Source organism: Buteo buteo, chromosome 14, assembly GCF_964188355.1.
Source record: "Buteo buteo chromosome 14, bButBut1.hap1.1, whole genome shotgun sequence".
Classification (NCBI taxonomy): domain Eukaryota; kingdom Metazoa; phylum Chordata; class Aves; order Accipitriformes; family Accipitridae; genus Buteo; species Buteo buteo.
The window spans coordinates 31,975,010-32,002,223 of record NC_134184.1 but is presented as its reverse complement, the minus strand read 5'-3'; the positions used below and the strand labels follow the sequence as shown (position 1 = coordinate 32,002,223).

At 44.1% G+C, this 27,214-nt stretch overlaps 1 protein-coding gene across 1 annotated transcript in view; it reads right to left on the bottom strand.

Annotated features, from left to right (window-relative positions):
- Positions 1–26,084, bottom strand: part of LOC142039390 (histone-lysine N-methyltransferase SETDB2-like) — a 47,004-nt gene extending 20,920 nt beyond the window's left edge. The window contains exons 1-14 of the mRNA XM_075045806.1: positions 25,817–26,084; positions 22,467–22,589; positions 21,001–21,066; positions 19,515–19,614; positions 18,241–18,807; positions 16,554–16,673; positions 15,160–15,329; positions 14,508–14,736; positions 12,416–12,500; positions 11,311–11,419; positions 10,195–10,526; positions 8,921–9,009; positions 6,308–6,405; positions 5,371–5,461 (exon numbers count right to left, since the gene is read on the bottom strand). Of these exons, the coding sequence (XP_074901907.1) occupies positions 5,371–5,461; positions 6,308–6,405; positions 8,921–9,009; positions 10,195–10,526; positions 11,311–11,419; positions 12,416–12,500; positions 14,508–14,736; positions 15,160–15,329; positions 16,554–16,673; positions 18,241–18,807; positions 19,515–19,614; positions 21,001–21,066; positions 22,467–22,589; positions 25,817–25,850 (2,213 nt within the window). The 5' untranslated portion in view covers positions 25,851–26,084. The remainder of the gene's footprint in view (positions 1–5,370; positions 5,462–6,307; positions 6,406–8,920; positions 9,010–10,194; positions 10,527–11,310; positions 11,420–12,415; positions 12,501–14,507; positions 14,737–15,159; positions 15,330–16,553; positions 16,674–18,240; positions 18,808–19,514; positions 19,615–21,000; positions 21,067–22,466; positions 22,590–25,816) is intronic.
- Positions 26,085–27,214: the final 1,130 nt, after the last annotated feature.

Sequence of the window (27,214 nt, the reverse complement as noted above, 5' to 3'; positions counted from 1 at the left end):
CATCTAGTGCAACCCCCCCCTGCAGTGTGCAGGGACACCTTCCACTAGACCAGGTTGCCCAAAGCCCCATCCATCTTGGCCTTGAACGCTGCCAGGGATGGGGCACCCACAGCCTCTCTGGGCAACCTGTGCAGGTGCCTCATCACACTCACTGTAAAACATTTCTTCCTTATGTCCAATCTAAACCTGCCCTCTTTCAGTTTAAAACCATTGCCCCTTGTCCTGTCACAACAGGGCCTGAGAGAAAGACTTGGTCTTTCTTGTAGGCCCCCTTTAGGTACTGGGGGGCTGCTGTAAGGTCTCCCCGTAGCCTTCTCTTCTCCAGGCTGAACAACCCCAACTCTCTCAGCCTTTCTCCATAGAGAGGTGTTCCACCCCTCTGATCATTTTCGTGTCCCCCTTCTGGACACGCTCCAACAGGTCCCCATCTGTCCCGTGCTGAGGACCCCAGAGCTGGCCGCAGGGCTGCAGGTGGGGGATGTTCAGACCTCTATTGTTAGAGGTTCTCAATCGCTCCCTGACGCGCTTCACAGAGCAACACCTTACCCTCTACTGACACACCGCCTTCCAGCATTTTAAACGCAGCGATCTCATTCTTAAAAGGAGACTGACGGTTCCCGCTTTGCTACCGCTAAGCGCCACAGGGCAAAACTTGAGGAAAAAGGACGGCGGGATGGACTTTCCACCGATTTGGACGCCTGGGTGCTGCAGGCAGGGCTGGGATGGGGCCTGCTGAGGTGATTTCTTCCCTCATACCCCAGTATTTTGAGGCCTAGTGAGGCGAGTTATCACCTCATTGGGCCTGCCTCGGCCCTGAGCCTCCCGGGGCGGCAAAGCCGCCCCGGGAGGCTCAGGGCCGAGGCAGGCCCCGCTCCCCGGGACCCTCCGCCTGAGAGAAACCCGGGGCGTCCCTCACAGCCCCGGCCCCGCTCTCTCCCCCGAGCCCCAGCCGGACCCATTCATCGAGACGCCGGGGGTGGGGGTGGGGGAACACCGTGCAGCCCCGGTTCGCCCCTTCGCTCCGTTTCCACCCTAAAACTTACCTCAGGGCGGTGGGAACCATCCACCCTCGCTTTCCTCACAGCCCGGCCCGCGCTGACAATCACTTCCGCGCTCGCTCCGGCGGTTTCCTTCCCCCCCCCCACCCCCCTTTCTTCTTCCCCTTCCCCAACTGTCCCGCGCGGAAGTGGGCGTGCCCAGCCGCCGCACGGAGCATGCGCAGTAGGTGCCCGCCGATTGCCGGGCAGCGTAGGGAGCGGGGCTCCGCTGGTCACGTGACGAGGGAGAGCCCCACCCCACCCCCCCCCGTCCCGTCCCCGGCGCTTTCGGGCGTGGCCGGGGCTGGGGACCCGGGTTCGATACCCGCGCCCGGCACTCCCGAATTCCCAAGGGATTTCACCACGGGGAAGGGGATATCTTGCATCCTCCCACCGCCCCCCCGTTCATTTTTTTACACGACCCTTAACCAGGACGGGGGGACGACAGGTGAGGGGCCCCGATGTGACAGTGAGGTCGCAATCGGTGCCCAATACGGAGCTGGCAGCGTGACATCTGACCAAGCAGCTAATTCAAGAGACGGGCAGGAAAAGCCGGGACAAGGCGCTGTGCCTCCCGCAGCCATCAGGCCTTTCGTTCAGTCGGTCCCTCCACGGTGGAGGAAGAGGCGGCTGCAGCACGCTGCCTTCATACCCGGCCATCGTGATGCTCGCCCAGCGCACAAAGGTCCCAGTGCCGCTGGTCAGCGCTTTCCTTGGTCAGGAGGTCAAAGACAGGTTCATCCTCGGGTAACCGGGGTTATAACACTTCTTACCGTGCCAGCTCCTCGCTGCCGGGCTTTGCTGGTGCTTCCTTGCTCATAAGCCTGACGGTTCATATGTAGGCTGATCCTCTCCAGCTGCCCGCTGCCTCTGTAAACAGATGACGAGCACACACCAGCTAACCGCAAAAGCATTAACCAATGCTGGGAGAAGCTCGTCGCTCTGCAGGTCTCAACACAACGCACACCACCGAGAGATTGCCTCTTCCTGCTTCACCCTGGTGCAATGTTTCTGCAAGCCCTTTGCACATCAGCCGCTCGAAGCTTAAGGCGAAACGGTGCCAGCGAGACCAAGGTTTAGGCCTATGTGAAGTTCCTCTGCCTTGCGCGGGATAATTAAACAAACCCTAGATTTCCACCCCCATACAGCACACCAGCCACAACATAACAAGCGCATTCTGTCTCACTCAGAGGCCAAACCAAACACAACATGGAGCTTTTTAAGATCAGTCCCCTTAGAATAGCTTTGGCATTTCAGCACTGCTGGTGTTACTCCAGCTGGTTTCCCAAATCCCTTTGCGCCTGCCCAGATGCAGCATTTGCGAGCTAATGTCAGCCCCTGCGTCCAGGCTTGCAATTAGATTGCATCTATTAGCCAGATGCTGCTACGCAACACCAATTCCCAAATTTATTATCTAGATGGTACTCAAATGAGTAAACTGGATTCAAGCACCCTTACAGGTGCATAACTCTTTAAACTAGGAAAATTTTCCTAACACAAGTCTGTTCTTCAACACAGAAAAAATAATTCTCTGTGGAGGAAAACCAACTGCAAGTCCCTTGTGATCTCTTCTTCCAAACCCCTACTCTACAGAGCCATATAGTTCTGCTGAAATAGGTGGAGCTGGAAATGAGCGCTCAGTGATTTTCTGAAAAAAAAAACCAAACCAAGCCATCAGTGTAATGTGCTCCAGTCGTTTCTTTTATACCTATGCCATAGGTGATCTTCAGCTGTCTTTGCATTTGTATGCTCGCCTTGGGTGCCAATATTTACTTCCCTGTAGGTCATGGAGCCCTTTTATGTCCTTACATCCCTATTGTCCCTCTGTTGGGACAGTCCTGCTCACCATGAGAGTCACCAACATCCACACTGCATGGCTGGACCACACCATTTCACAGGAACAAGGTACCACCCTGAAAAAGCCTAAATTGGTTTCAGAATTCCCCCCGAATCCACTGGTCCTCTATCAGTGTTGTAAAACCTACAGTCCCCTGAAGGTCAATAGAAACTGTGACTTCCGGGAATTTCCAGAGCTCTGCTCCACGTCTCAATGCAATTAATTCCCATCAGGCACTCTTCTCTTTTGATACCCCCGACAGGCTGACAAGTCCCAAATGTGTCATTCCACAGGCACTTTTGAGTGTTTCACTTGGAACATTTCCACCTATTCTTCCATCAGTGCTTGTGCTCGGTGCTTTTACATGATACTCTGCTACAGCAGAGGTGGCACGAGGGGCTACATTCAGAAATATGCTGTGTAAAGGCAAGCACAGGAACTGACAGCTGAGCAGCGAGCAAGTTCAGATAAGCACTCTCGCAATGTCTATGCAACTGCCACAGCCATTACCTGCAGAGGATACCTGCCAGCCACCTTCGGCAGAACCCATTCTAATAAAATTACAAAAACAGGTGGAAAACATACCTTGTAAGGTAAGTTTACAAGCGGACAGGTTACGATCCCTGGTCTGGTATGCTGGATTCACAAGCAGCGAAAACATCAGACTGCGAGGGGACTAGAAGCTGGGTTGTAACCGCTGTATCTTGTGTATCCTCACATGGAGGAGGAGAATGAAGAAGCACCAGCCCGAAGACAGACCTGATACACACCACTAGCCAAAAAGCCCTGTCTCATACACATAGCTACTGTAAAATCCACGCTGACAGCAGGCTCTCGGATAGCTGCAGACCACACAGAGCAAGTGTGTGCTTTATCTTTTGAAATATCAACAGCAACATTCTGCAGCAAGAAACAGAGCTTTTCCTCACCAGCCCAGTACCATAATTCCTACCGCTGAGCTGGGAAATATAATCAACAGCAGTAAAATGTACCTTTTTTTCCCCCTTGATGCTTTAATGAAATTCCCATCTGCTTTGCCACATCCAAGGAAGGGGACAGATCAGGGCAAGAATGTGTGGCTCTGACCCTTTGAAGGGGTACTGCACCAACACTGGGGGTAACCCAACTTTTTTGCATTTAGCCCTGAAGATGCATGATGAAACCACACACAAACCTGTAGTGCGACAACTGGGACAAAAGCTGAGGAGGGGTTTGCTTGATGGGTATGTCAAGCTCTCAAACAGGGCCATGGGAGAGAAGAGTTGAGGTTTCACTGCGAGCAGCATAGTTCACAGGTCTGTTATCTCTGTTAAAAGTCCATTTAACAGGCTTAAATTCCTCGTGCATGCCGAGACTGTTGAGAAATTCCAGACCATCGTGTGTTGCAGCACAAACCCATGTTTTAAGCTTGAAGCATCCAAAACAAACTCAAAAAACAGCTTAGGGCCACAGGTACCATGTCTGTCCACAGTTATACAGCAGAGATGCAACCCAATTAAAAGAGAACTAACCCTAAGTCATCTGGACAGAAACCATCCGCTGCCTCTTGGCCTGAGCACCAAGAACTGGTTCCTGCTTCTCTTTCATTTTGCAGTATAGCTGTAGGCTTGAAATCTCTACTCCATGGCCATGGCAGTCTCTCACAGGCATGTTTCGCTCCCATATACAATTGCCTAAATCATCACTAACTCTTGCAAATAGTACTTCTCTCTGCTCTGTAAAACAGGAAATCCAGTGACAAAATCTGCTAATGGCTGAGCAAATATCATCAGACAATTCTGCATGATCTGCCACGCACAGCCTCCCACAAATTCAGGAAGTGAAGGTAAGGTGAACTGCAGGGCCAGCTTTAAATCCACCTGTGACGGATGTACTCGACTCCTTGACCAAACTCGTGGTAGTGTGGTTCAGTCTCCAAAGGAAGCAAAGGCCTCGGCCATAACCAGGCCAAGAACTCTAGTTCCAACCTGTTCTCTGAAAACCCACACAGGAACAGGTTGACATGGTGAGCATTGATGCATGTGGGCTTGGAAACTGGAACACTAACCATGCGACTAACACATGAATAGCAGGTGGTTCTTCCAAGACTCATTTATCAAGGAACAAAGAAAGTTGTGGGTACAAGGAGTCTCATGCATTCCTTTTCCACTGCCTGTAATTTGGCTACGAGCCAACCACTTTGTTCCATAAATATGACAGCCTCAGTGAGCCACCTTTGAGCTCTCCCTGCTAAACAGCTGGCTGCATGGCAGAGATCGCCCCTTGAGCTGGGACGCCTCTCAAGGTTACTCCTCAAGGCTGAGAGACCCCTTACCAACTGCAGATCTTTGGTAAGTGACTGGTATCACGCATAACCTTGTATTGTAGTGCACTAGATTTTGTATTGGTTAAGTTTGATTTTGTGTTGGTAACTCTGAATCATTATTATACACTCCACAGTAACAGAGTGAACCTTGCCATCAAACTTTGTTAAGTCTCACTTCTACAACATCTTACTTCAATAAAACCACTTTTGCCAATACCTTTGGTGGTGGTTCTTCAAGTGGTCTAAATCGTCCATCTGTGACACCACGTTCTTTGCACAAGGCTCCAACACATTCAAAAGCCACACACCTGCACACCCATCCCTTGCTCCATTTCAGAACTGCCTCCTGCAACTGCCCTTAGTGTCACCTAATGTAGCTTGTTTCTCTCTTACCACCAAACCACATGGCAAGGACTTCTGTGGCCCACCTGTCCCACACTATACAATATGGCACTGAAATGAGGCACACTGGATTTCTCAAGGATTTCTCTGTGTGTCACAAATACGGACAGGGATGCAACCCAACAAAAACCAGTCATTTCTCTCCTGCAGTGGCAGGACTTGCCCCGCTCATTTTGTAGCACGAACACAGCTCTGCAAAACTGTTCTAATTAATCTCATCTCTGTTCAAGACTATCTGTCCCACTGGATCCATTAGGCTTGGGTATATCTTAATAATTCTTAGTCCCCCAAACAGGCAGACTTGCATTCATACTGAGTTTCAGAAAACTGGGTTTTGCTAACTTGGCATTGTGGAAGGGCACAGAAAACATCAAAGTCATGTCTCTGCTGCAGATGGCACAGAAGCATGAGTTCTTCCAGCGCACTGTGAACTTTCCTTGTGAATGAAAAGAGTGAGGGAAAAAAGACTAGGAGCACAGAAATTATCTAGGAAAAGTCTGATGCATGTTCTTATGAAAAACAGTTCTAATTCTGTAAACTAAAAAAAGTGACATTTAAATGTAAATTTAAAAAACGATCAGGTGAAAGGCATTTTAGTGGAATGTAATTAGCACCACAGACTTAAGTGTACTGTTCACCGTGTAGTAGTCCCTTTCAGCATATATATATCCACGTACATGATGTGTTGACAGCAGGAAACCTTTGCCTATAAGGTTTTTTTCCTGCACTTCTGAACTCCACACTGACAGGAAATCTCTGTCTCTGGCATGCTACCAGCTTCATAACCATAATCCCACGTGAGCTCGGTTCCAGCTTTCACATGCCTAAGAAATAAAACACTCAGTCAATTGGTTTGAACTAAGTGAAACAGTACTGTGCTTACAGTTTGTCACCAACAATTCAAATGCAAACCCCCAAATCATAGGGGGCAGGGAGGATCACACATACAGCTTGTTGGGAGAGAACCAAGAGATATAAGCAGTCTCTGGCACATGTATGCTGCTTTGCCTACCAGAGCTATGAACAGTGCAAATACCTACACATAGGAGAAAATAATTTATCAACCAGTGTGATAGGGTCAGAGTCTAAACAACCTGCTCTAACTTTGAGGCTAATTCTGGGAAACAAAAATCAAACAAAACAAAAAAAAAAAGGAAAAAATGCATAAGTGAATACATCTAAATGGGAACAGAGTTTTGTTCTTTCTACTATGTACAGTGCAACATTGAGGTTTGAATAGATCTCTAGATACACTGGTGATAAAGGCTATCATCTTTGGTATGACAAGCTATGTTTTAATGCAATTGGACTACGCATATGCACAAAGCCTAAGACTCATAATTAAACACATGCTCCTCATGAACCAGCCACTCTGACAGTACAGGAAAGACAAGAAATATCTAAGGTAGGAAATTCATTGCCCAAAATGTATGCCCAATTAAATACCTGAGACTAAGATGCTGTCCCAGTTTCGGCTGGGATAGAGTTAATTTTCTTTCTAGCAGCTGGTATAGTGTTACGTTTTAGGTTCAGTATGAGAAGAATGTTGATAACACACGGATGTTTTCAGTTGTTGCTAAGTAGTGTTTAGCCTAAGTCAAGGACTTTTCAGCTTCTCATGCCTAGCCAGCAAGAAGGCTGGAGGGGTACAAGGAGTTGGGAGGGGACACAGCCAGGGCAGCTGACCCAAACTGGTCAAAGGGGTATTCCAGACCATGTGATGTCATTTCCAGTATATAAACTGGGGGGAGTTGGCCTGCAGGGGGGATCGCTGCTTGGGAACTAACTGGGCATCGGTCAGCAAGTGGTGATCAATTGCATTGTGCATCACTTGTTTTGTATATTCCAATTCTTTTATTATTATTATTATTGCTATTTTATTATTGTTATTATTATCATTATTATTTTCTTCCTTTCTGTCCTGTTAAACTGTTCTTATCTCAACCCAAGAGTTTTACTTTTTTTTTCCCACCAATTCTCTCTCCCATCCCACTGGGTGTGGGGGAAGTGAGTGAGCATCTCCGTGGTGCTTACTTGCTGGCTGGAGTTAAACCACGACAGATGTTGAGGGACAGTACAATAAAATATGAGTATTACAAAGAGAGTAATTCTCTCATATTTCTCACTGGATACGATATAAGGGACATCCAGTGAATTACCAGGCAGCAGGCTGAGAACAAACAATGAGGACTTTTCAAACAGCACATAATTGCAACCTGGGACTTGCTGCCTTAGGATGTTCTGGAGGCCAGAAATGTACAACAAATAAAAAGGTGACTGGCAAGTTCACGGAAGATACACAGTTAAGCTCGATGATCCAGACACAGTCCTTAAGGTAGAACAGTTGTAAAAGGGTGATTGCCAGACAGCAGGAAGGCCAACCAGGGGAACCTTTCCTTCAACAATCTTCTTCCCCAAGTGTCTTCTCCTGACCACTATTACCTCTTTCCACTGGCCTCAGTCCCCACTACACTTCTTTACCGAGTACCTGAGCAAGAAAGACTCTAGCTAAAACAAAATCTTTTTTTCTGACATATTTCAAAACATTGCCTTCACAGTTCTTGGAAGCCCTCCTCACAATGCAATCCACAGCATCTGTGTCAGTATGGAACAGGGTTGCAAGGCTCTGCAGAGGATCAGTGTCCCCTGGGATTGGTTTGTCTGGAACAAATCTTATCCTCTCCATTGTAAGTTCACACCTAGTACTCCTGCTACCATGTGTGTCAAGTAGCTCCATTCATACAATTAATCTTTCCCCTCCTGGGTTTAGCTGCCACCTTCTTGTGTCTCACCGGCACTAGCTCTCTGCACCTCCCCTTCTGTCATCCGCTAAGGGAAGACCCATATCTTTTGCTTTCAGAGGAAGTTTTCACCTCCGAGTATCCTAGTGCCACCCCCAGGACATGTTGGGCTACACAAAGTCCTGCTTCTCTTGGTACCTGCAAGGAGGCGGCCTGGAGCCTCAGCCTTAAGACCCTGTAGGGTCCAATCCTGCCCTATGGGACCCAGATCAGCTGGTCATTCCTTGAGACACAACACTGGGATCAGTGAATCTTGGCTTTCAAAACGACCATGCTGAGTTAAACCTATTTCTCCATTGAAGAAGATTATTGCTGAAGCGGACACATCAAATTAAGCTTCCTCAGTTTACATTTCAGTGCAAAACCGATTAGTGATAATCAACAGCTGTATTCCTCCAGTCTTTAGTGCACAGTCAGAAGTCAGTTTTATGGTAGAAGGTAAGAAAGTAGTTTTATGGTTTCATGATGTAAGCATCTGTCCCCCCTTAGCATAATTTTTTCCTAATAACTGAGCACCATTAAACTTCCAAAAATTCACCTGTTTGTGAAGAACGCCACCCATGGGAAACTTCTGTTGTGAGTCTCTACAAACACACTCTGTGCGAAGAGATTTGGGCAGCAGCTGTGCTGTAAAACAGAATATTTGAATTAGAAAAAAGGAAACACCTTGTCATTGGCTGAAGAACCTATTTTGTGTCGGGTATCTGTCACTAGTAAAGGTAGTTTCTTCCCTCCCTTCTCCAACCCACACAGAATCTCTACTACTCAGTGCCATCGCCACTTATTTTTGCAGTAACTACGCCTCTTTGAAGTATTATTTCCATCATTTTATGAAAGTACTTTTGCCTAGGAAAACCAAGTTCTTTTACCAAGCTGTCCTCCAGAAATTTATGGTGAGAATTCATCTTTGATTCAGAATGCACCACAAATAATCACCATGTGACAGATATATCTCACTGTCAGCCAGGAGAGCAGTGCTAGGGAGCAAGTAATAGATTAAATGATTGTGTATATTGGCAAAGAGATGTGAAAGGTCATGCAGGTGCACATAGGAACATGTCTATGGTCATGGATGCAGAAGAAAGGTTTCAGCAAGATGCACTACTGATCTTAACACCATATTACCTCTGCAATGAAGAACAGCTTAAACATATGCAAGGATTTTGCTGTAAGACACATATTCATGCCAGTGAAGAGAACTAAGTTCCTTGCAGAGTACATGCAGACGTGCCTATGAAACATTTGTCTTAGTTGGAGGTACTTGGTAATTCACTACTATTTCTTGGCAAGTCAAAACTGAGAGACTTATTTAGCAGATACGTACACAGTATGAAGAACACTTTCTGAACCTATGATTGAACGATAGAGAAATTTCCTACAATATCGTACCAATTATCCTAAATTAGCACAAGCTAGAATTTACAATGGTTGGGGAACAAAAAACAAGGCTGGCATAAGGCTTGTGGTTCAACAAAATGTGCCATTTGCTCTCTGGAACCCCAAAAAAGGCTGTTCAAAAATTTAGGGGAAACATGTCACTCATTACTGGGGAATATTTCATTCGGGAACCTGGTGGTGCCAAAAACTACAGGTAGTACATAGCATGCATCATCTTACAGAGGCACTAACAGCCAGTGTGACCCAACCTGCTGTTCTGTCACTTTAGAGTCCAGGGAGGACCACATAGCCTGCCTTGTCATGCACCTTCCACATATACGGTTTACGCACAAAGGCCTTCCAATTTATGGAAATACACCATTTATTTATTTAAGCTAAGACAACTAAGAAAACACATGCAAACTTTTAACTTACATTAAGAAAACGACCCACATTTCCTTCTTTTGTAGCATCCAGTACATAAGTATTTTCTTCATTAGCATTCTTCAGAAGTGTCCTATCACCATCGGCCTCCTCACAAAAAGCATCTTGTTTTGACTGCCTGTGATTTTCCTCTTTGCAGTCAGCTTTTAGTGGTACATCTTTGGATGGCTTCACAATACACGTGTCATCCAGCACACCTGACTTGCCACAATCAACACCCTGCAGAGACAGACCCTTTCTTTTGCATTCTGCACTGTTCATGTCAGCAGACTCAGTCTGTCCAATCTCCATCAGATGTTCTTCCTTCCACTGCTGAGTGGATTCTGTCAATGGACACATAAGTTATTCTTCAATGCCAGTTTAAGGCCTTTCCCTTGTTTGGCCCTGAACTCTTATCCACCCACCCTTCGTTCTCCAAAATGTACGCAGCTTCCTTGCTATTTACAAGTCTATAACACAACTGCCCTTTTCCACGCCTCTCATCAATCCTCCCACAAACGACTGTTTCCTGCTGTGGTGCCTAAAGCACTTGCTCAAGTCTCCTGTGAGTGATCTAGTCTCTTGTTCTTCTCAAATCCCACTCCAGACTGACTTCTTCCACATAGCATTTTATCATCATTCTCCACCTTAATTCCTGAGAGAATCATAAACTGTGATTAATATAGAAACAAAATGCATGTGCAAATACCATCAATTTCACACTGGCTCTTCCAGCTTGAGGTCCCCCCACTCCTGCATTATATCCTGTTCAATTTTTGTTGACTGGAACATGTATTGGGTGTGACACAATAAGATTCACAAGACTGACTTTCCCCCAGTTGCGCTGTATTTGAGAAGCTGCTGTTAGGACTGTTCAACATGTCCCAAGATCAACTTTGCAGGCAGAAGATTGCCCTGTACCAGTTAGTGTACTGTAATATGCAAGGCAGCAATAATTTCTGTACCACTGAGCTCTCTTAAGACAGCCTAAGCATTATGCAGACAACATCATGCTACTCTGAGAACAGGCCTGCCCACATCCAAAGATCACTTTATACACTTTAAGTCTATCACCTGATGGGGCACAAGTGTACTAAGAGTGCAGTATTTATAGCTCTGCAAACCTACTTTCTTTTCCTTTCTTTGTTCCACTGGTTAGTTTTGTTTTGCTTGACTGATGAATCTGAGAACTATTATCTTCATCTGAGCTGGCACTGTGCACCAGTGTATCAATTTCCTTTAAACAGAATAAAAGATAATGAAAAGGCTGTGATGTATTGTTGCTGTATGCAACTCTGGGTCAACACAGGATAGCAAGTGGCTTTTAGGACTCTAGGGTTTTAGTTTCAAACTTACTATAATGCATGGTTATGGCTGAGTTTCAAAGGTTCATACATATACTGCAATGCAATATTTATCTTAAGTTCAAATTATCCTTCAGAATAACCTGGAAGGGGCTCCCCACTCAATAAAACATTTAAATAAGTGCTTAAGTCCCAACAGTTTCACCAGAATTTAAGCATGTTTGTGTAAGATGCTGAACCAAAGCCCAAACACGCTTTTTACACAGTTTCAATAAAATGAACAGATGTGGCAGGATTTCTCCTCTCCCACCACAAAAAGGCAATTAGTTATGGGAGCTCCAGAATGGACAGCACTGCCAAATGTTAGCATGAAAATCCCATGTGCATTTCTTAAGTGCAGTGAAACCAATGAAACCTACAGAGTAAGTTTACTCCAGTTTCCCTCCTTTGCACGTATTTGCAGGCAACACTTCACACCCAGGTCAGATCAAATTGCCCCAACTGTGCCACTGCATGAGAATACTGCATCCAACTCCTGAGATTTTCTTCTTTCCCTGCTATGTCATTCTTTGGGGAGACATCACAAATATATTATCACTCTGACCCCCTAACCCAGCAGTTAGTTACAACAGGGGGAGGAGGGGGAGAATAATTTCTTAAGACTCTCAAGGCTGGAGTGTAAGTGAAGGGCGGAGAAGGGAGGGCTGTGAGAGTAGTTAGTGCTGGTCTCAGGGAACATGCTGAAGGACTGATAATGGAGAACGGATGGGGCACAGCTTCCAGCACACCAGCTTAGCTCACAGTGTGACACAATCTCATGAAGAAAGATCATTAGAACTATTTAAATGTATAAGAAGAAAAGGTCAAAATTAACATACCTATTCAGCACAGTGAAAAATGAATCTATTAAAGCCACTTATTATTATTACCATTTTTAGATGGTGATTACGGAAAACAACTGTTCTAGTTCCAGGCCTTCTTGAAGTTGCAATACTTAAATTCCTTGGATGAACCCTGTACAGAAAGGTCAAAAGGAAATTATAAAAGACAAAAAGACCCATAAGTAACTCTCAGAACACACATTTCCACAACAGTCTCTAGTTCATAAAGAACAGATTACACCAGAGCCTGCAGTCTGGCCTCACCCCAAGTTCTGTGACTATTTTGCCTTTAAGAATTGAGGACCTAGGTTAGGTTCTCAATAGCATTTGTAAAAAACCAGTTGTTCATACTTTTTGGAGAGACCAGCAGCTGCTTTTGCATCCTTTCCCAGTTCTCCTGCCGGGAACAAAATTCTCCATTGTTTTACTATTATTATATCAGATCATCTCAAAACAGAGCACCTACAGACAGAGTTTTGCCTTTTTCCTACTATGACTTTCAACAGTTTTGACAGTACAGCTTTCAAACAGGAAAGCAAAGATGCTGTGGGGACAAGGGATAGAGAGGGAGACAGGCAATATATAGCACATATAGAAAATACTCTCCCACAAAAGAACATCACTCCTTCACATCAGGAGAAGATTGAGGAAGGTTGAGAAGCAGTATCTGGCATATACATTTAAAACATCTAAAATCACATTCATTTGGATTACGCTCAGAGTGCAGTAGAAAACACCAGTTTCAAAACTAATCTTAATACCTGTACAATGTCTAGCAGTAAGTAACAGCTCTTATTCAAGAAAACTTTCAACATTAAACATTTATATATGTTTTCTTGGCACAAAAAACCACCACGGTACTTCTTTGGTCTAGAGATAATGGCAACAAATGCTACTCTTCAAGGCTTTCTGAAGATTTAAACCCCTTTGTAAATGCAAAAGATGCAGTAGCCACAAGAATTTGTGACATTATTACATGATTACATTGTTTGTCCTTTTAAAGGAAATCTGTTCGGGTGAATGGCATGTCAAGCTTAGCACACTGATGTCCTTTCAAAGGTTTCTCAGTTCAGCTGGACTGTCATTTCTTAAGAGGCAGAATAACAAAGTCTTTTTGTCTGTCATATTTTTTACACAGCCCACATGTGAAACATTTTTATTCTCAGGAAAGGTAATTTATGAGATTTAAGGGAGCAGTGCAGTAAACACAACTTTAAAACTGTGCTTCCCTGCAATTTTTGGTAACAGCACCTAGGAGAAGTAAAATATAGCTGATTGCTGATAATTATGTAATTTACAAACTTATGAGTTCATTAGGTTTCCAAGATACTGAAATGCAAGTGAGAATATACTGGAAGGTATTTTAAAAAGTTTCCATTGCAATTTCATGGTGCTGCTCAAAGATCCACAATCACCTTCTACTATGAAATGAGCAAAAATTTGCAATCGTTTACCAGTAGTACAAAGAAAGTATTTACAAAGTAGTCCGGCAGAGCGAGGAATAAAGTTTAAGAAAACAAGCTTCCAACTTCCTTCTGAAAAGACTACAGCATGCTATTGACAAAGCCACATGGTTACTTTGCAGCGATTTTATTTTAGGACTCCTGATAGGCCATGAGACCCTGACTGTAAAATGAAAACAGGACCAGAACTTTTGCATAATTCACTGCAAAAGTGAGGTGGTGTCAGACTCCTAATGGAAAATGTTAAGATTCCTAGCAGGAAAGGTTACGTTACAAAAAACAAGAGGTTTAGAGACTGGGAGCAAAGGACAGGACAGTTAGTGGCTAATTTGTTATCAAACCCTTCGGTGTCATCAAGTATCTTAAAATCATTTATCTCGAGTATCTTTTATTAATTCTTTCAAATTAGCACAATGATTAATTCCCGATCAAGTACACCCAGGAGATGAACTGGGTTTCTAGAAAATGCCAAGTGGTACACACAGTAAGTAAAACTAATATAGAGGAAAAACTCTGTCCCACTAGAAGAAATAATCAGGAATTAACAAAAAAGTTGAGGAAGGAAAAAAGACACCCTCAGCTGAGGACATTCAGTTGTACTCCAAGTTTAATGAAGGACTTCCTAGAATAGCAGAATATTAGTTTTGTTATGCTTAAGTTTGCTTTGGTAAACTTACAGGGTTGATTTATTTTCATTGTCCACAGTCTGAGACAAAGATTCCTGCTTCTCAAGAATGTCATTTTTGCCAGTCTGCACTAGTTCAATCACAGAGTCTGAACAATCACTCTCAAGTTTTCTTTTTCTGGAAAAAAAGCCGTGGCCTCTGTCATTCACAGCACTCTTCTCTTTCAGCTCTTGACCAGCATCTCCCAGTACTTGAACTTCAGCTCTGCTCATTAATCTGCCTGAAAGAAAAAGAAAATATTTTTTTCTTTAAATTGTTTGTTTGCTAAGATGGCTTGCACTCACTATAGCAGATCAAACTTACATTAAAAAAATACAATAAAATTATTCGGGGAAGCAAAATATGAAAGCATTTATACTGAAGGAAAACTAACCCTGGCACAGGATGCACAGGCCTGTGAGGGAAAAATCAACAGTCTGAGATAGGCTTTGCTCCATGTTTTGATTGTTTGTCTGGCACCATCGCATTGCAGAGTTCTTCAAGGTTCTTCTGTCCATTTGATCATCTTGCAAGTTAAGATTATACTGACTCACTTCTCTGCCAACCCCGTATTTCCCTGTTTGGTTCTCAAAAAAATTCCAGGGCACAGGGCAAAGGAGAGGGAGAATTATGCTACACATTTCCACAGGTCATCTTCTGTTACCTGAGTAAGTGCAAACAAATGTCCCTTTGTCGATATCATCTAGGCAGCGGACGCCCCAGCCTTTCTTCTCTGTGTTGAACACTTGCAACCTGACTTGAATGCCATGCTGTACAACTCTGTTCTGACACATCATCTTGTCACACCTGCACAACACACTACACTCATAAATTCTGTCAAGAGGAAGCAAAACAAAACACAATATGAAAGAATGCACTACCAAAACAAAGATGCTATTATAGATTTCCCTCCTGACCTTTAATAAGGCAGTTAACTGAAAAGATAAAGACTCTGGCTAAAACTGATTATGCAACAGTGCTCTGAAGCTCATGACTTTCTTGATTGCTGATTCATCAATTTTAAGAGTCTGTCAGCCAGATTTTGATATAAGTAGTCAAGAAAAAACAGATGTTACCTTTTCATGTTATAGCAGTAAATCACACAGAAGCAGAAATCCCTGTGAAGCACCTCATTCTATGCTGGAACAGATTTTAGCAAAGACAGCCTGTCTGCCTGGACTTCACTGTAGCTGTCATGAGTTTCAGGATTTAACAAAATATTTCTAAAAGAATTCACAATTGTGCTTTTTTTTTGCATTTGTTTCTGGGTTCACTGGCAGCTTTAAATCTGCATGTCAACCATAAACTAACATCACACAGCAATAAAGGACTGAAAGGGGCTCCTTAAGCCTGTGGGTTCAGCCCTTGGCTATTGCAGAAAGCTACCTTGCACAATTCCTCTCCTGAACAACTGAGGTTACTGGCACCTTCTCCGGGCCACATATTAATCCACAGGAGCTGAATAAGACAAAGGGTGGACACTTGCAGCACTGGAATGGCCTTGGAGACTCTTGGAAGAGTCACACATAACCAAGACTGGCAACAGCATCTGGCTGATACTTCTCTAGGACTCTGGTCCTACAGAGCAAATGGGTGGACAAGATACAGGGCAAAAACCAAGGGTGGCTACTGCTTCCTACTTCTTTGGCTGATACATGCGGTGACGGTCTTGTGATGATAGACCTTCTCCTCTTGTGGCAGGTTTCCTTCCCCTCTCTCTTCTCTCCTTGCCATGCCCAAATGAACCAACACATGGGCCAGATATGGTCTGAGCTCCTGGACCAGCTAATACTATGTTACTCTTCACACTCTTCTTGGACCTTGAACTAAGCTGTGAAAATTGTAGTATCTGCAGTACAAAAGTGCTTTTTTCCTCCTATTACTCAAGTCACATTGATTATTTTTTATCACCCTGATCTGTCAGTAAAATTGTGACAAAAAATGGAAGGTTTCAGTAATCCAGAAGCTGCAGTTATTTTAGTCCTGCAGCACTTACACTATAGGAGTAAAATAAGAGCATACATATAAAATAACAGCTAACAGTTCAGTCTGTCTTACCCACTAGGAACAGGTCCCTCCAGTCTTTTGTAACTGTATCCACAGGATGTTTTACTACTGGGAGATAGAGAAATTTTACTACAGCCTCTTGCAGTTAGCTGTAGGCATGCACATTTTGACCTAAAAAAATAACAGTAAAACATCTCAGAATGTATCTGGGGCAGCGTAAATCAAACATAAATCTAGGTAATTTAAAATGTACTTGACTATACACACACACACTTTTATGTATACCTGTATTCCCCCCCCCCCGCCCCTTTTACTCCACAAGGCCATTTCACCCTGCCCTTCTCTTTGTCTCTCGCCTGGTTAAACGTGCTTTACAATAACTATGTTCTCTCCGCCCCAACCCCATTCTTCTGCCAAGCTGCTTAAAAGGCACATGCAAACAGCTGAAGTACAACAGAAATTTATTATAAACAGGACACTGTCAAATGGATTGAATGAATGAATGAATGAAAATCACCTGTTCTGGCACAGCACCCCTGCCTGTTAGGCACCACTTTGTTACCTTCCTCTCACCCTAGCCCCCAGGAAGTGAAGAATTTCACACTACAGAGTGGAGAACTCAAGCAATAACACTGGTCTTCACCATCTTATGTCATGACAACTCCAAAGACCCACAGCGTTTGTGCAAACAGCAATGGACTGAATCCTGAACTCCAACATTGCACATCAAAAGCATCTCAACTCTTGGGGAAGTTCAGTGCAAAGAAGCAGCATGTTATGTGCTTGCTGTTCCCCACTGTTCAGCTGAAACTAAATAACTTTAATTACTGAAGCTTCATTGTACTAGGCTGTGATTTCAAGCTTTTGTTGGGTCATGCGCAATTATACTGCACACCAGCACATACAACTGCCCTAGTTATCAACAACACAAAATAAATTCAACACCAAATAAGACCTACAGGCAAAGATCCGGTCAAAGACAAACACCCTTCAAGAAAGCGGACAAAATAATCACCAAACTCACATATGTTAACTGGCAGGTTCCCACAGAGTAATATGTAACCCAGAGTTACTGGGCTTTAGAAAGAGACAGCAATGAGTGATACCATTTGAACTGCTCAGAACATAAATGCGTTCTGTGACCACGGGGTTTCTCAGTTTCTGTTTAGACAAGGGGAAGGATGGGATATAGAGATTGTGAACGGGGATGTTTCTTCCTCTGCCCTCAGTAACCTCCTAAGTCCCAAATGATCTGATCTCTCCAGGCTGTCCCATCCAATCTCTAGGATACCATCCCACAGCAGGAGCTGCAGCAGAAGTTGTCATGCAGGATCCTTCCCTGCCTGCCAGGAAAACGAGCCTTCCTCTGCTGGCACAAGACTCTCCCTTCCCCACTCCCTTCCCCAAGCCGAGAGATCTGCTTGCCAGCTCCACCTGGAGGAGAAGCACTGCCAATTTGGGAAGAAAGGGAAAGGAACACAATAATCCACCTGTTGATCGCTTCCTTCCCTACAACAGAGGCTGGATGGGTAGGAGCACCCAAGTTCTGGAGAAGACAAAGACACAGTGGTGTCAGTCAACACAGAGCATGGCACAAGACAACTACCACAGATATTCCAGCAGCGTTGGTCCTTCGTTATTTGGCACTGTTTGGTACTGCGTGCCTTTAGACTTACACCACCACCCTACTATTGAGGCATCATGTGTCACTTGTCTGGGATTAGATTTTTCTACCTACCTATCAATACAGCCATCTGTGCAGTCACATGAATCAACAAACATGGTGGAGAAATTGTTGAGAAAATATCCACGTGGCCACGATGCCCTCCGATATTTGAAATAAGGTAATCTTGCGCGGTCAAGATCGTTACAGAAGGAAACTGGCACAGACTCGGCTCCATTGCTAATATCAAAATCAAACACGAGGGGTTCGGGATTTACGGTGTTTCGGCCCAACAGTACGTATGTGTTGAAGGAGAAGTGATCAACAAATAAGAAATTGCATTCTGTTTCAAACAAATAATTTTGCACATCTTGAAAGCTTCTCAGACTTCGACCACAAGGAGCTTTATAATTCACATCCAGTGATTTTGAAAGGCAGTCTGCTTTTGCATGGCGTCTTTGAAAGTCAAACAGGATTGGCATCTTAAGAGGATTTTCACCCTTGTAGGAACCCCCTGCTCTGTTGGCAAGACATGCACTAGAGCACTTGTGGTTCTGGTACTGCAGGTTTAAAGGTAAATCTTGAATTTTACTAGATGCTGCTTTACTCCCTGAACCTGTTTTTTCCATCTCCTCCTTTTTGCTATTTGGAATAAAAAAGAAAAAAAAAAAAAGAAAAAAGAAAAAAAGAGCAGCATCTTAGACAACCAGTAAAATACTCGGTTTTTTAGTAGTTCAATATTATTAGCACAGGAAAGAAACAGCCTTGCTAGAAAGGCAAGGGTTTCACTGAATCACTGTTCACATTGTGTTACTGTCCTAACATCATATGAAGACATATTCAGTGGCATTAAAAAAAAAAAAAAAAAAAAAAGGCAACAGCTTCTTCCCAGAAAGAACTTACATACTAAAACACAGAAAGTACCTTAAAAAAAAAGGAAACGATGTCTTTACCCCCACCTTCCAAATCAGTACCTGAGGCTAAATACAGAGAGACTAGGTAAGTCGTGTGCCTGACAATCTGCACAGCCTGTGAAAGCCTGAGAACTGAACTAAAAAACTGTTAAGTCCTAACCCTGATAATCCTGGTAATACTCATGGATCTGTGTTCACAATCTAATTCCCCGTTTTATTCTGCGAAGTTCTTACATGGTAAATTAGAGAAGTCTACTCAAAACCTCAGGTTTTCCACGTAGGTCAAGTTAAAAATATTTTCACTTTGAAAACTGGCAGGTTTCAAAACTGGATTTAAAACATTGACTTTAAAATTACAAGAGATTTTAATCTCTCTCATATGCACTTAAGAATATATCACATAAGGAAATGGAATAAACTATTAAATACACTGACCTGTGAGAACCTGGTGCGGAGTCTGCAGTGTTGTCATCTGTAAGACGCTGAAATTCGGGTTTGGTTTCCTGTCTGCCATCTCCGTCAAACATATCACTCACTGAAAAAATTTGAATGCAAGCAAAAACTTCAGCAATACACATTTCAATTTATAATCGAACTTACTTTAGTTACTAAAGAGATAATTGCCAAAATACATGAAAAACAATGCATTGCTATGAACTACGTCTAACAAAGAGCATGTTAGCAAGTGCGCTACTAAAAAAGGAAACGGCTTTTTATAACTCATACAAAAGTAATGTGTTTGCATATAGGTGTGCAAGCGAGTGACTCGCTGACACATGATACACACTCTCACACTTTCTCTCCTGCTCCTCCTCTCCCTCCCTCTCTCTCTCCTTCCCTCTCCCCAAACAGGAAAACTTAGGTGTGCATTGACAAACTTGCGGCAGAAATGCATCATGAAGATTTACCCCTTTTCACAGACCCCCAGGTGATCTGCACATTTAAATCTTCCATGTAGCTTTCAAAGTGCATGGAGACAACACACATATGAAACACATATATAGATTTCTCTTCATTATCTGAGGTAAAAGGATGCCAGGTGTCCCGGTTTTGGCTGGGATACAGTTAATTTTTTCTAGTAGCTAGTATAGTGCTGTGTTTTGGGTTCAGTATGAGAAGAAAGTAGTATTTAGACTACGTCAAGGATGTTTCAGCTTCTCATGCCTAGCCAGCAAGAAGGCTGGAGGGGCACAAGGAGTTGGGAGGGGACACAGCCAGGGCAGCTGACCCAAACTGGCCAAAGGGGTATTCCAGACCATATGATGTCATTTCCAGTATATAAACTGGGGGGAGTTGGCCTGCAGGGGGGATCGCTGCTTGGAAGCTAACTGGGCATCGGTCAGCAAGTGGTGATCAATTGCATTGTGCATCAGTTGTTTTGTATATTCCAATTCTTTTATTATTATTATTGCTATTTTATTATTGTTATTATTATCATTATTATTTTCTTCCTTTCTGTCCTATTAAACTGTTCTTATCTCAACCCAAGAGTTTTACTTTTTTTTCCCCGCCAATTCTCTCTCCCAGCCCACTGGGTGCGGGGGAAGTGAGCGAGCATCTGCATGGCGCTTACTTGCTGGCTGGGGTTAACCCACACCACCAGGATATTACAGCTAGTGGAGCCATGCAGAAGATGACTCTGCTTGCACCCAGCCGGGATTCATCAGGGCTTACTAGTTTAAACTCGCTTCCCTTGGTACAAGCCATAAACACATACACACAAACCACAAAAGTACAAACCCAGGTGAGACTCCACAGTCCAGTACCTGAGGAAACTAATAATTACGTTTTTTCCCTTGTAATGCTAACAGGCTTCTCAGATCTATTTTACCGATTTCAACGAAGGGAAACAAGCTCCTGGTGAGTAAAACGAGACAAATTAAATCCACATACCAAATAAATACAATCGAGCTGCACGTACCATTTGTCAAGGTTAAGAGATCACCTAGATTAGCTTCATTCACCAGTGCCCAAGCCTGCCAGCATTCTATGCAAAAACCAAAACAAAACAGATACGAAGTGTAATTTAAGTAATGATAATAGGGACAATGATAACAGGGAAAACAAGGTGTAAGTCCTCCAGAGACACTTGTTTCCTCACTATGCTAATCTAGAGCACTGCAAGACTGATACTATTAGAAACCTTTTGCACCACAGTCCTTAACAGACACATCTATGAATTACAATAAAATTACAGCTCGTATTAGTAGTTGTGAATCAGCATCAAACATCCTCTGGCTTTTGGAAAGCTGCTGGAATGTTTCCAAACACACACAAACCAGTAGCCTCTAGTGGCAGTAATATACATAAACACAATTTAGTGTTAAGTTTCTCTCTCTACTTTGTCATCAGACTAGTCATCTTCTGGCTAAGAAGGGCTGGACCAAATTAATGCTACTCCTAAACTGGTGGAAATGGCCTTCAGATAGTAAGAACACAAAGAAGAAACCAGTTCTGTCTCAACCTCTTACGCCCTGCAATAAATATTACAAGGTGGCAGACAACAGTCAGCAAAATCCATCTTAATACTTGAGTTTGAAATCTTTACAGAATGAAGCATAGGAAAATTTGAATTTAACTATGTCACAGATTCATTGTGTCCCCTGGAGATTCAAGTTCAACTTTTATCTAGGTACTGCTGTAATATTGTCTCATAAAAATCAAGATGTGGGAGCTTAAGTACACAAAAAATTGCGCTACCAATTTAGAGCAAGCAGTACAATGCAGATTGTGTGGCTACACCAGTTTAAAAGCATCTTACATTACGGTACACTTTCTTGCATAAAAAAGCAGTAAGATCCACAGATTACATTTATGTGGGAAACTTAATAAAAAAAGAGTAATTTTTCTGAATTAAATAAACCAGTAAAAAGAAAACTGTGTACTGCTCTAAGCTTATCAGACTTCTGATTTTGATGTAAAGGAAACTTATTTCCATGAAAACCAGGAACAATCTTAAAGGCATTGCTGTCACATTTTTCTACTAATGTTTCCAGTTACAATGGTGCCTCCAACATGAAATAATACTTATGTAATTATAATCCCACCCCAACACCATTCAGTTCATTGAGATCACCTTGAAAGACTAAAACTTCTGATGATGAACAGAACACAAGGCACTGCAGATATTTCATTACTTCTCAAGAAGAAACACTTCAGTTCCATGTGCTTAAGAGCCATGCATTGTTTGAAAAAGTATACAGGCAAAATGAGAAAATGGCAAAATGCACCTGAAATGATTAGTCTGTTTTTTAAAAAGCAGACGTATTTTTTAAAGTGCTTAAAAACTCCAACTCCTAAGTAATTCAAATTCAGAGATATCTGAATTGTGGCAGATATCACACAGCTCCCCTGCAGTACAGCTTAACTGTTACAAGGATTTCAAACCTTGGTTTGTGGCAGTTCCATTCTTGATCTTTTGCTTTAGCAACAGCAGCACATTTTGCACCTGCTCAAATATGACGTCTACTCTTCTACCTCCCAGTTGTGTCCAAAACATCTTCACATCACCTGAAATGCAGATTTCTGTTTACAAGTCTGTACAACTCCCAAGAAATCTAAAACCACAAGTAGCTCCTAGTGGGCTTTTCAAAGGCTCCCACTCATTTCATTGGGAGGCACTTCTGAAAAACCAACCAGGACAGCTATCTTCTTTTGTAGGCTTAAACCTTCAGAAGTCTATTCATAAATCTAATCATGAAAGCTAAACAGAAGTCAAGTGACGAACTGGAGTGGCTTCTGATGGTCCACAATGCTCCTTCAAGTAATTTTTCAAGCAAGTCTACAAAGGGTGCTGTGGGAGCCTTTCTCCAAACACCAGCAAACTAGTCCCACTATAAATTAATCACCATTGAAACTCACAGAAGGGACACAAGAGAGAATTTTCAACTGAATGAACTGAACATATTACTAAACAAAAGGCATTTGGAAATTTTTTTACAGCTGTAACCTCCCTTAGCTACACAAGCTGACTATTCTGTCCTATCAGTATTTTTTGTATGTTTTCTGGGGAAAAAAGGTTCAAAATATTTTCAGATAAAAGCAGTTTGATAAATTTTGTTCACCAAGTGATATCAGTTGCAATAATTAATATACCCCTTATACTATGCCTCCTTCCTCCACTAGAAATATTTATAAAGAACATTTTGTTTAAAGAAATGCTTTTTAAGCTTCTGGTTCAGAACCTCTTCTCTTCCAAGTGTATGTACCGTTGAGGTACCAAGCCCACTCATGAAAGCTTTTGTTAAAACATTAGCGGTGCATCTTTGGCAAGGACTCTGAAAAGGGAATATGGTTCAGTGTGTCAACAGACAATGCCAGAAAAGAGAACAGGCTCACTCTCTCATGGTTAACGTTTCTCCTCTTCAATAATCAAGCACAAAAGAACAAGTAAATCTGTTTTCTTACTCCATTTCTAGAGGTAGAGTCCACTGTGACCATACTAGGTTTACATTCCACTTTCAGACAGCAAATATTGGCTGGCAAATGTGCTAGGGTGACACCTCCCCAGCAGTCATGAAATACTGTGTTCTTGTAAGGCTAGTAAAAAAGTATTTCCAAAGTCATTCCAGAGAATGACTTCTGTTGCCCAAGACACCAGAAGCGAAGTAATGCTATGGCAGTACAGATTCTATGGTTACTCTCAAAAGCATCATGATAGCAGTGAAGAAAGTAACAATCTTTTGTCACGACAACCCCAGCTGCTTATGTCACCAGCAGCTATGAGCATAATATTTAATATCAACAGCCAATCTTGAAAGTACTTTATCTTGTAAAACAACTAATTTGGCACTAACTCTCTACATAATTTCATGAACTTTTATATTCACAGAAATTAAAAAAAAAATAAACGTGGAAAGGTCAAAGACCCATTACAAAAAATGCCCACAACACTTTTTGGAAACCTACACTACTGCTCCAGGAGACAACATCTGCCCTGTGCCATTCCCATCCTTTTGCTGTGCATGACAGTATCACAAATTTAAAATACTGAGAAATAAGTGTATTTAATGTGTGTTTAAAAATATACATTCAAAAATCCTAGTAAGAAGTTCCACCACTGCAGATTAAAACTGCTGTCCTTATTTCTTACCTGTTTTCAGATATTTCAATACATTTACTAAGACTGGATAGCACTGGTAGATAGATTACTTCAGAGGATGGGTGACAGAACACAGTTTTTCATTTCTGGATCGTCAGTTATAACCTTACATAGGCCAAAAGGAAATAAAACATACACTATTATGTGTAGTGCTCAAACCACTCACTCACCTTGGAAATGCTTCCCCACTTCTCATGCTGGAGTGCCCTGAAACTCTAGCAGCAAAACCTTGGTTTTGCATGGAGAAGCAAAGATTGCATATGAAATTTATAGTATAATTTTCATTTAAAAAAAGACAGATTGCCACATCACGAATCTATCCAGTGTTAATGCTGTTCTTGTCAACCCCAGCCAGGAGGACAGGGAGTGAACAGACACAGGATGCATCTATCTTGCCAGCATTCAAAAGGATCTCACCAGCTGATGACTCAGGGTGTGGACTGGCATCTGGTAGCAATAGTTCTAAACCTGGCTGAGGCCATTACCTCTGGAGGGATTTTCTTTTCCCTCTATAGGATCCTTGTGGCCATATCTCTCTTTTTTCAGCATTGTGCAGGAGAATGATGCTAGAGCAAGAAAAAAGCAGCCAAGGACAGGGCTACTTATGCCAGCTACCGGAAAAAATACTTGGGTGCATGTTTCCTGTAAAGGAGCTATAGTGCTGCTGACTAACATCTTACACATACACCATAAAAGGCAAAACTACTGTCTTCCGGTTACCATTTTCACAAAGTGGTGCCAAATATATACTACCTTCTCCTTCCCCTCCATAAATCCAAATTACACTACCTTCAGTCCCCTCCCCCCTGGAACTGGTAAGGTTCTCCACTTCAAAGCAGTCACACAGTACTGCAAGAGGTGCAGAATGGACAAGTAAGAGATCAGATGAGAAATTAAAATGCTTCTAGCTACTTAGATTTTCAAAATTTATACAAGTAAATCCTACAGCAGGTATCAGTGGGACCACTGTGTGAGAAAGCGTGGTGAAATAGTCACCCCACTTTCAAAGAGTCATCCCACGTCTTGTCAAGACCTAGCTGAAGAACACTCACATAAAACAAGCTGTGTGAGGAAATTTTTTTACATAGGTCATTTCTTATTATCCCTCAAGCATGAAGCTGTCATGAGATGACCCATACTTTCCAGCATATTCAGCTGAGCCTACATAACCCCCACTTTCTATTAGCTCACATTTCTCTCCTTTTTTTTAATTAATGCTGTCAATACAGCACTACTGCAACTAAACTAATTTATTTAGGAAAAAAATGAAGCCTTTTTTAGGTAAAAAAATTACTGAATCTGTTTCTCAACAGATGCAAGATAAAGCAAGATATCTTTACTGTAATAACACCACAGAGAAGTAAGGCAGCATTCTTTGACCACACTGAAGATATCAAATTTCTGACTGTCACCACAAGCGACACAGAGAACATAAAACGTGCCTTACTTGTAAGTTAGCTACTTAATCTTTTCTGTGCTATAACCGAAAAAAGATTTCCATTCATTCTGGCACAGAAATTTCAGTTGGTTGACTGGGAAAAGAGGTTAAGTGAAGACTGTTGATTCCTAGAAAAGTTTCTCACAAGATCTGCCTCATGACTGCTCACTTAGAACATTATTTTTTTTTTAGGCTTACTTTTTTTCTCTTCCATCTTCTGGGGCAGCTGCATGGAGGGCTGTTACACTTGTTGGGGGCCAGCGCCGAGCCCAGTGGAGGTAGGAGAGCGGTGCGTTGATCTTGCTGTCCTCCGACACCACTGCAGGGTCAGCTTGAGGGGCCTGCGGACGGGAGCCGGGCTGCTTGTCAGGCTGGGAGCTCTGTGCCAGCGCTTTCCAACGGCTGACATGGGGCGAACCTGTGGTGGGGGCAAGCCTGCAGCGGGGGAGAACCTCTCGTGGGGGCAAACCTGTGGCAGAGAACCTCTTGTGGGGGCAAAGCTGTGGTGGGGGAGAACCTCTCGTGGGGCAAAGCTGTGGCGGGGGAGAACCTCTCGTGGGGCAAAGCTGTGGTGGGGGAGAACCTCTCGTGGGGCAAAGCTGTGGCGGGGGAGAACCTCTCGTGGGGGCAAAGCTGTGGCGGGGGAGAACCTCTTGTGGGGCAAAGCTGTGGTGGGCGAGAACCTCTTGTGGGGGCAAAGCTGTGGTGGAGAACCTCTTGTGGGGCAAAGCTGTGGCGGGGGAGAACCTCTTGTGGGGGCAAAGCTGTGGTGGAGAACCTCTTGTGGGGCAAAGCTGTGGCGGGGGAGAACCTCTTGTGGGGCAAAGCTGTGGCAGGGGAGAACCTCTCGTGGGGGTGAGCCTGTGGCGGGGCGAGCCTCTGGTCAGGGGCCACGCTGGGCCGTCCGTGGGACGCTCATGCACCACTGGGGGCCTCGCCTCAGCCCCTTCCACCCTCCTCTGGCCGAGGTCTCTGGGGATCAAGGAGAGAAAAGGATTAAAGAGGACAGGCTGCCGCGCTGAGGCGCGGGGGTCACGCCGACCCCCCCTATTCCTTCAGGCACGCGTTCCCCGAGGTGTGGGGAGGCCGGGCCGATCCCCCCCCACCGGGTGACAGCTCCCACACGGCTCCGCCCGATGCACCCGGCGTTATTAACCGCCGCGGCGCTCGCAAGGGCAGGCCGCCCCCCCCCCGCCCCATCCGAGACTTTGCTGAGAGACGGCGCGGTCCCAGCGGAACCACAGGCCAGGCCCCGGCAGGCCAGCCGCCCTCCTCGTCCTCCTCCTCGTTCGCCACCGCCCCCAGGCCTGTCCCCGCTTAACGATACCTGCGGGCGGCGCTGGGCCGGGCCGGGCCGGGCCGGGCCGCGCTCCGCCGCCGGGAGCGCGCACTGCAGCGGCGCTGTCGGCCGCTAGGGGGCGCCGCCATGACAGGGAGGCTTCACCGCCCCGCCCACGACCAGCCAAGCCGGACCCCGTCAACCGCCGCCTCCACGGCGGGGGCACTGCGCCTGCGCACTAAGCGCCACGCCGCCCCTCCCTCCGCCGGGCTTGGGGGGGGGGAGGACGCATGCGCCGAGGCCAGAGCGCCTCCCCG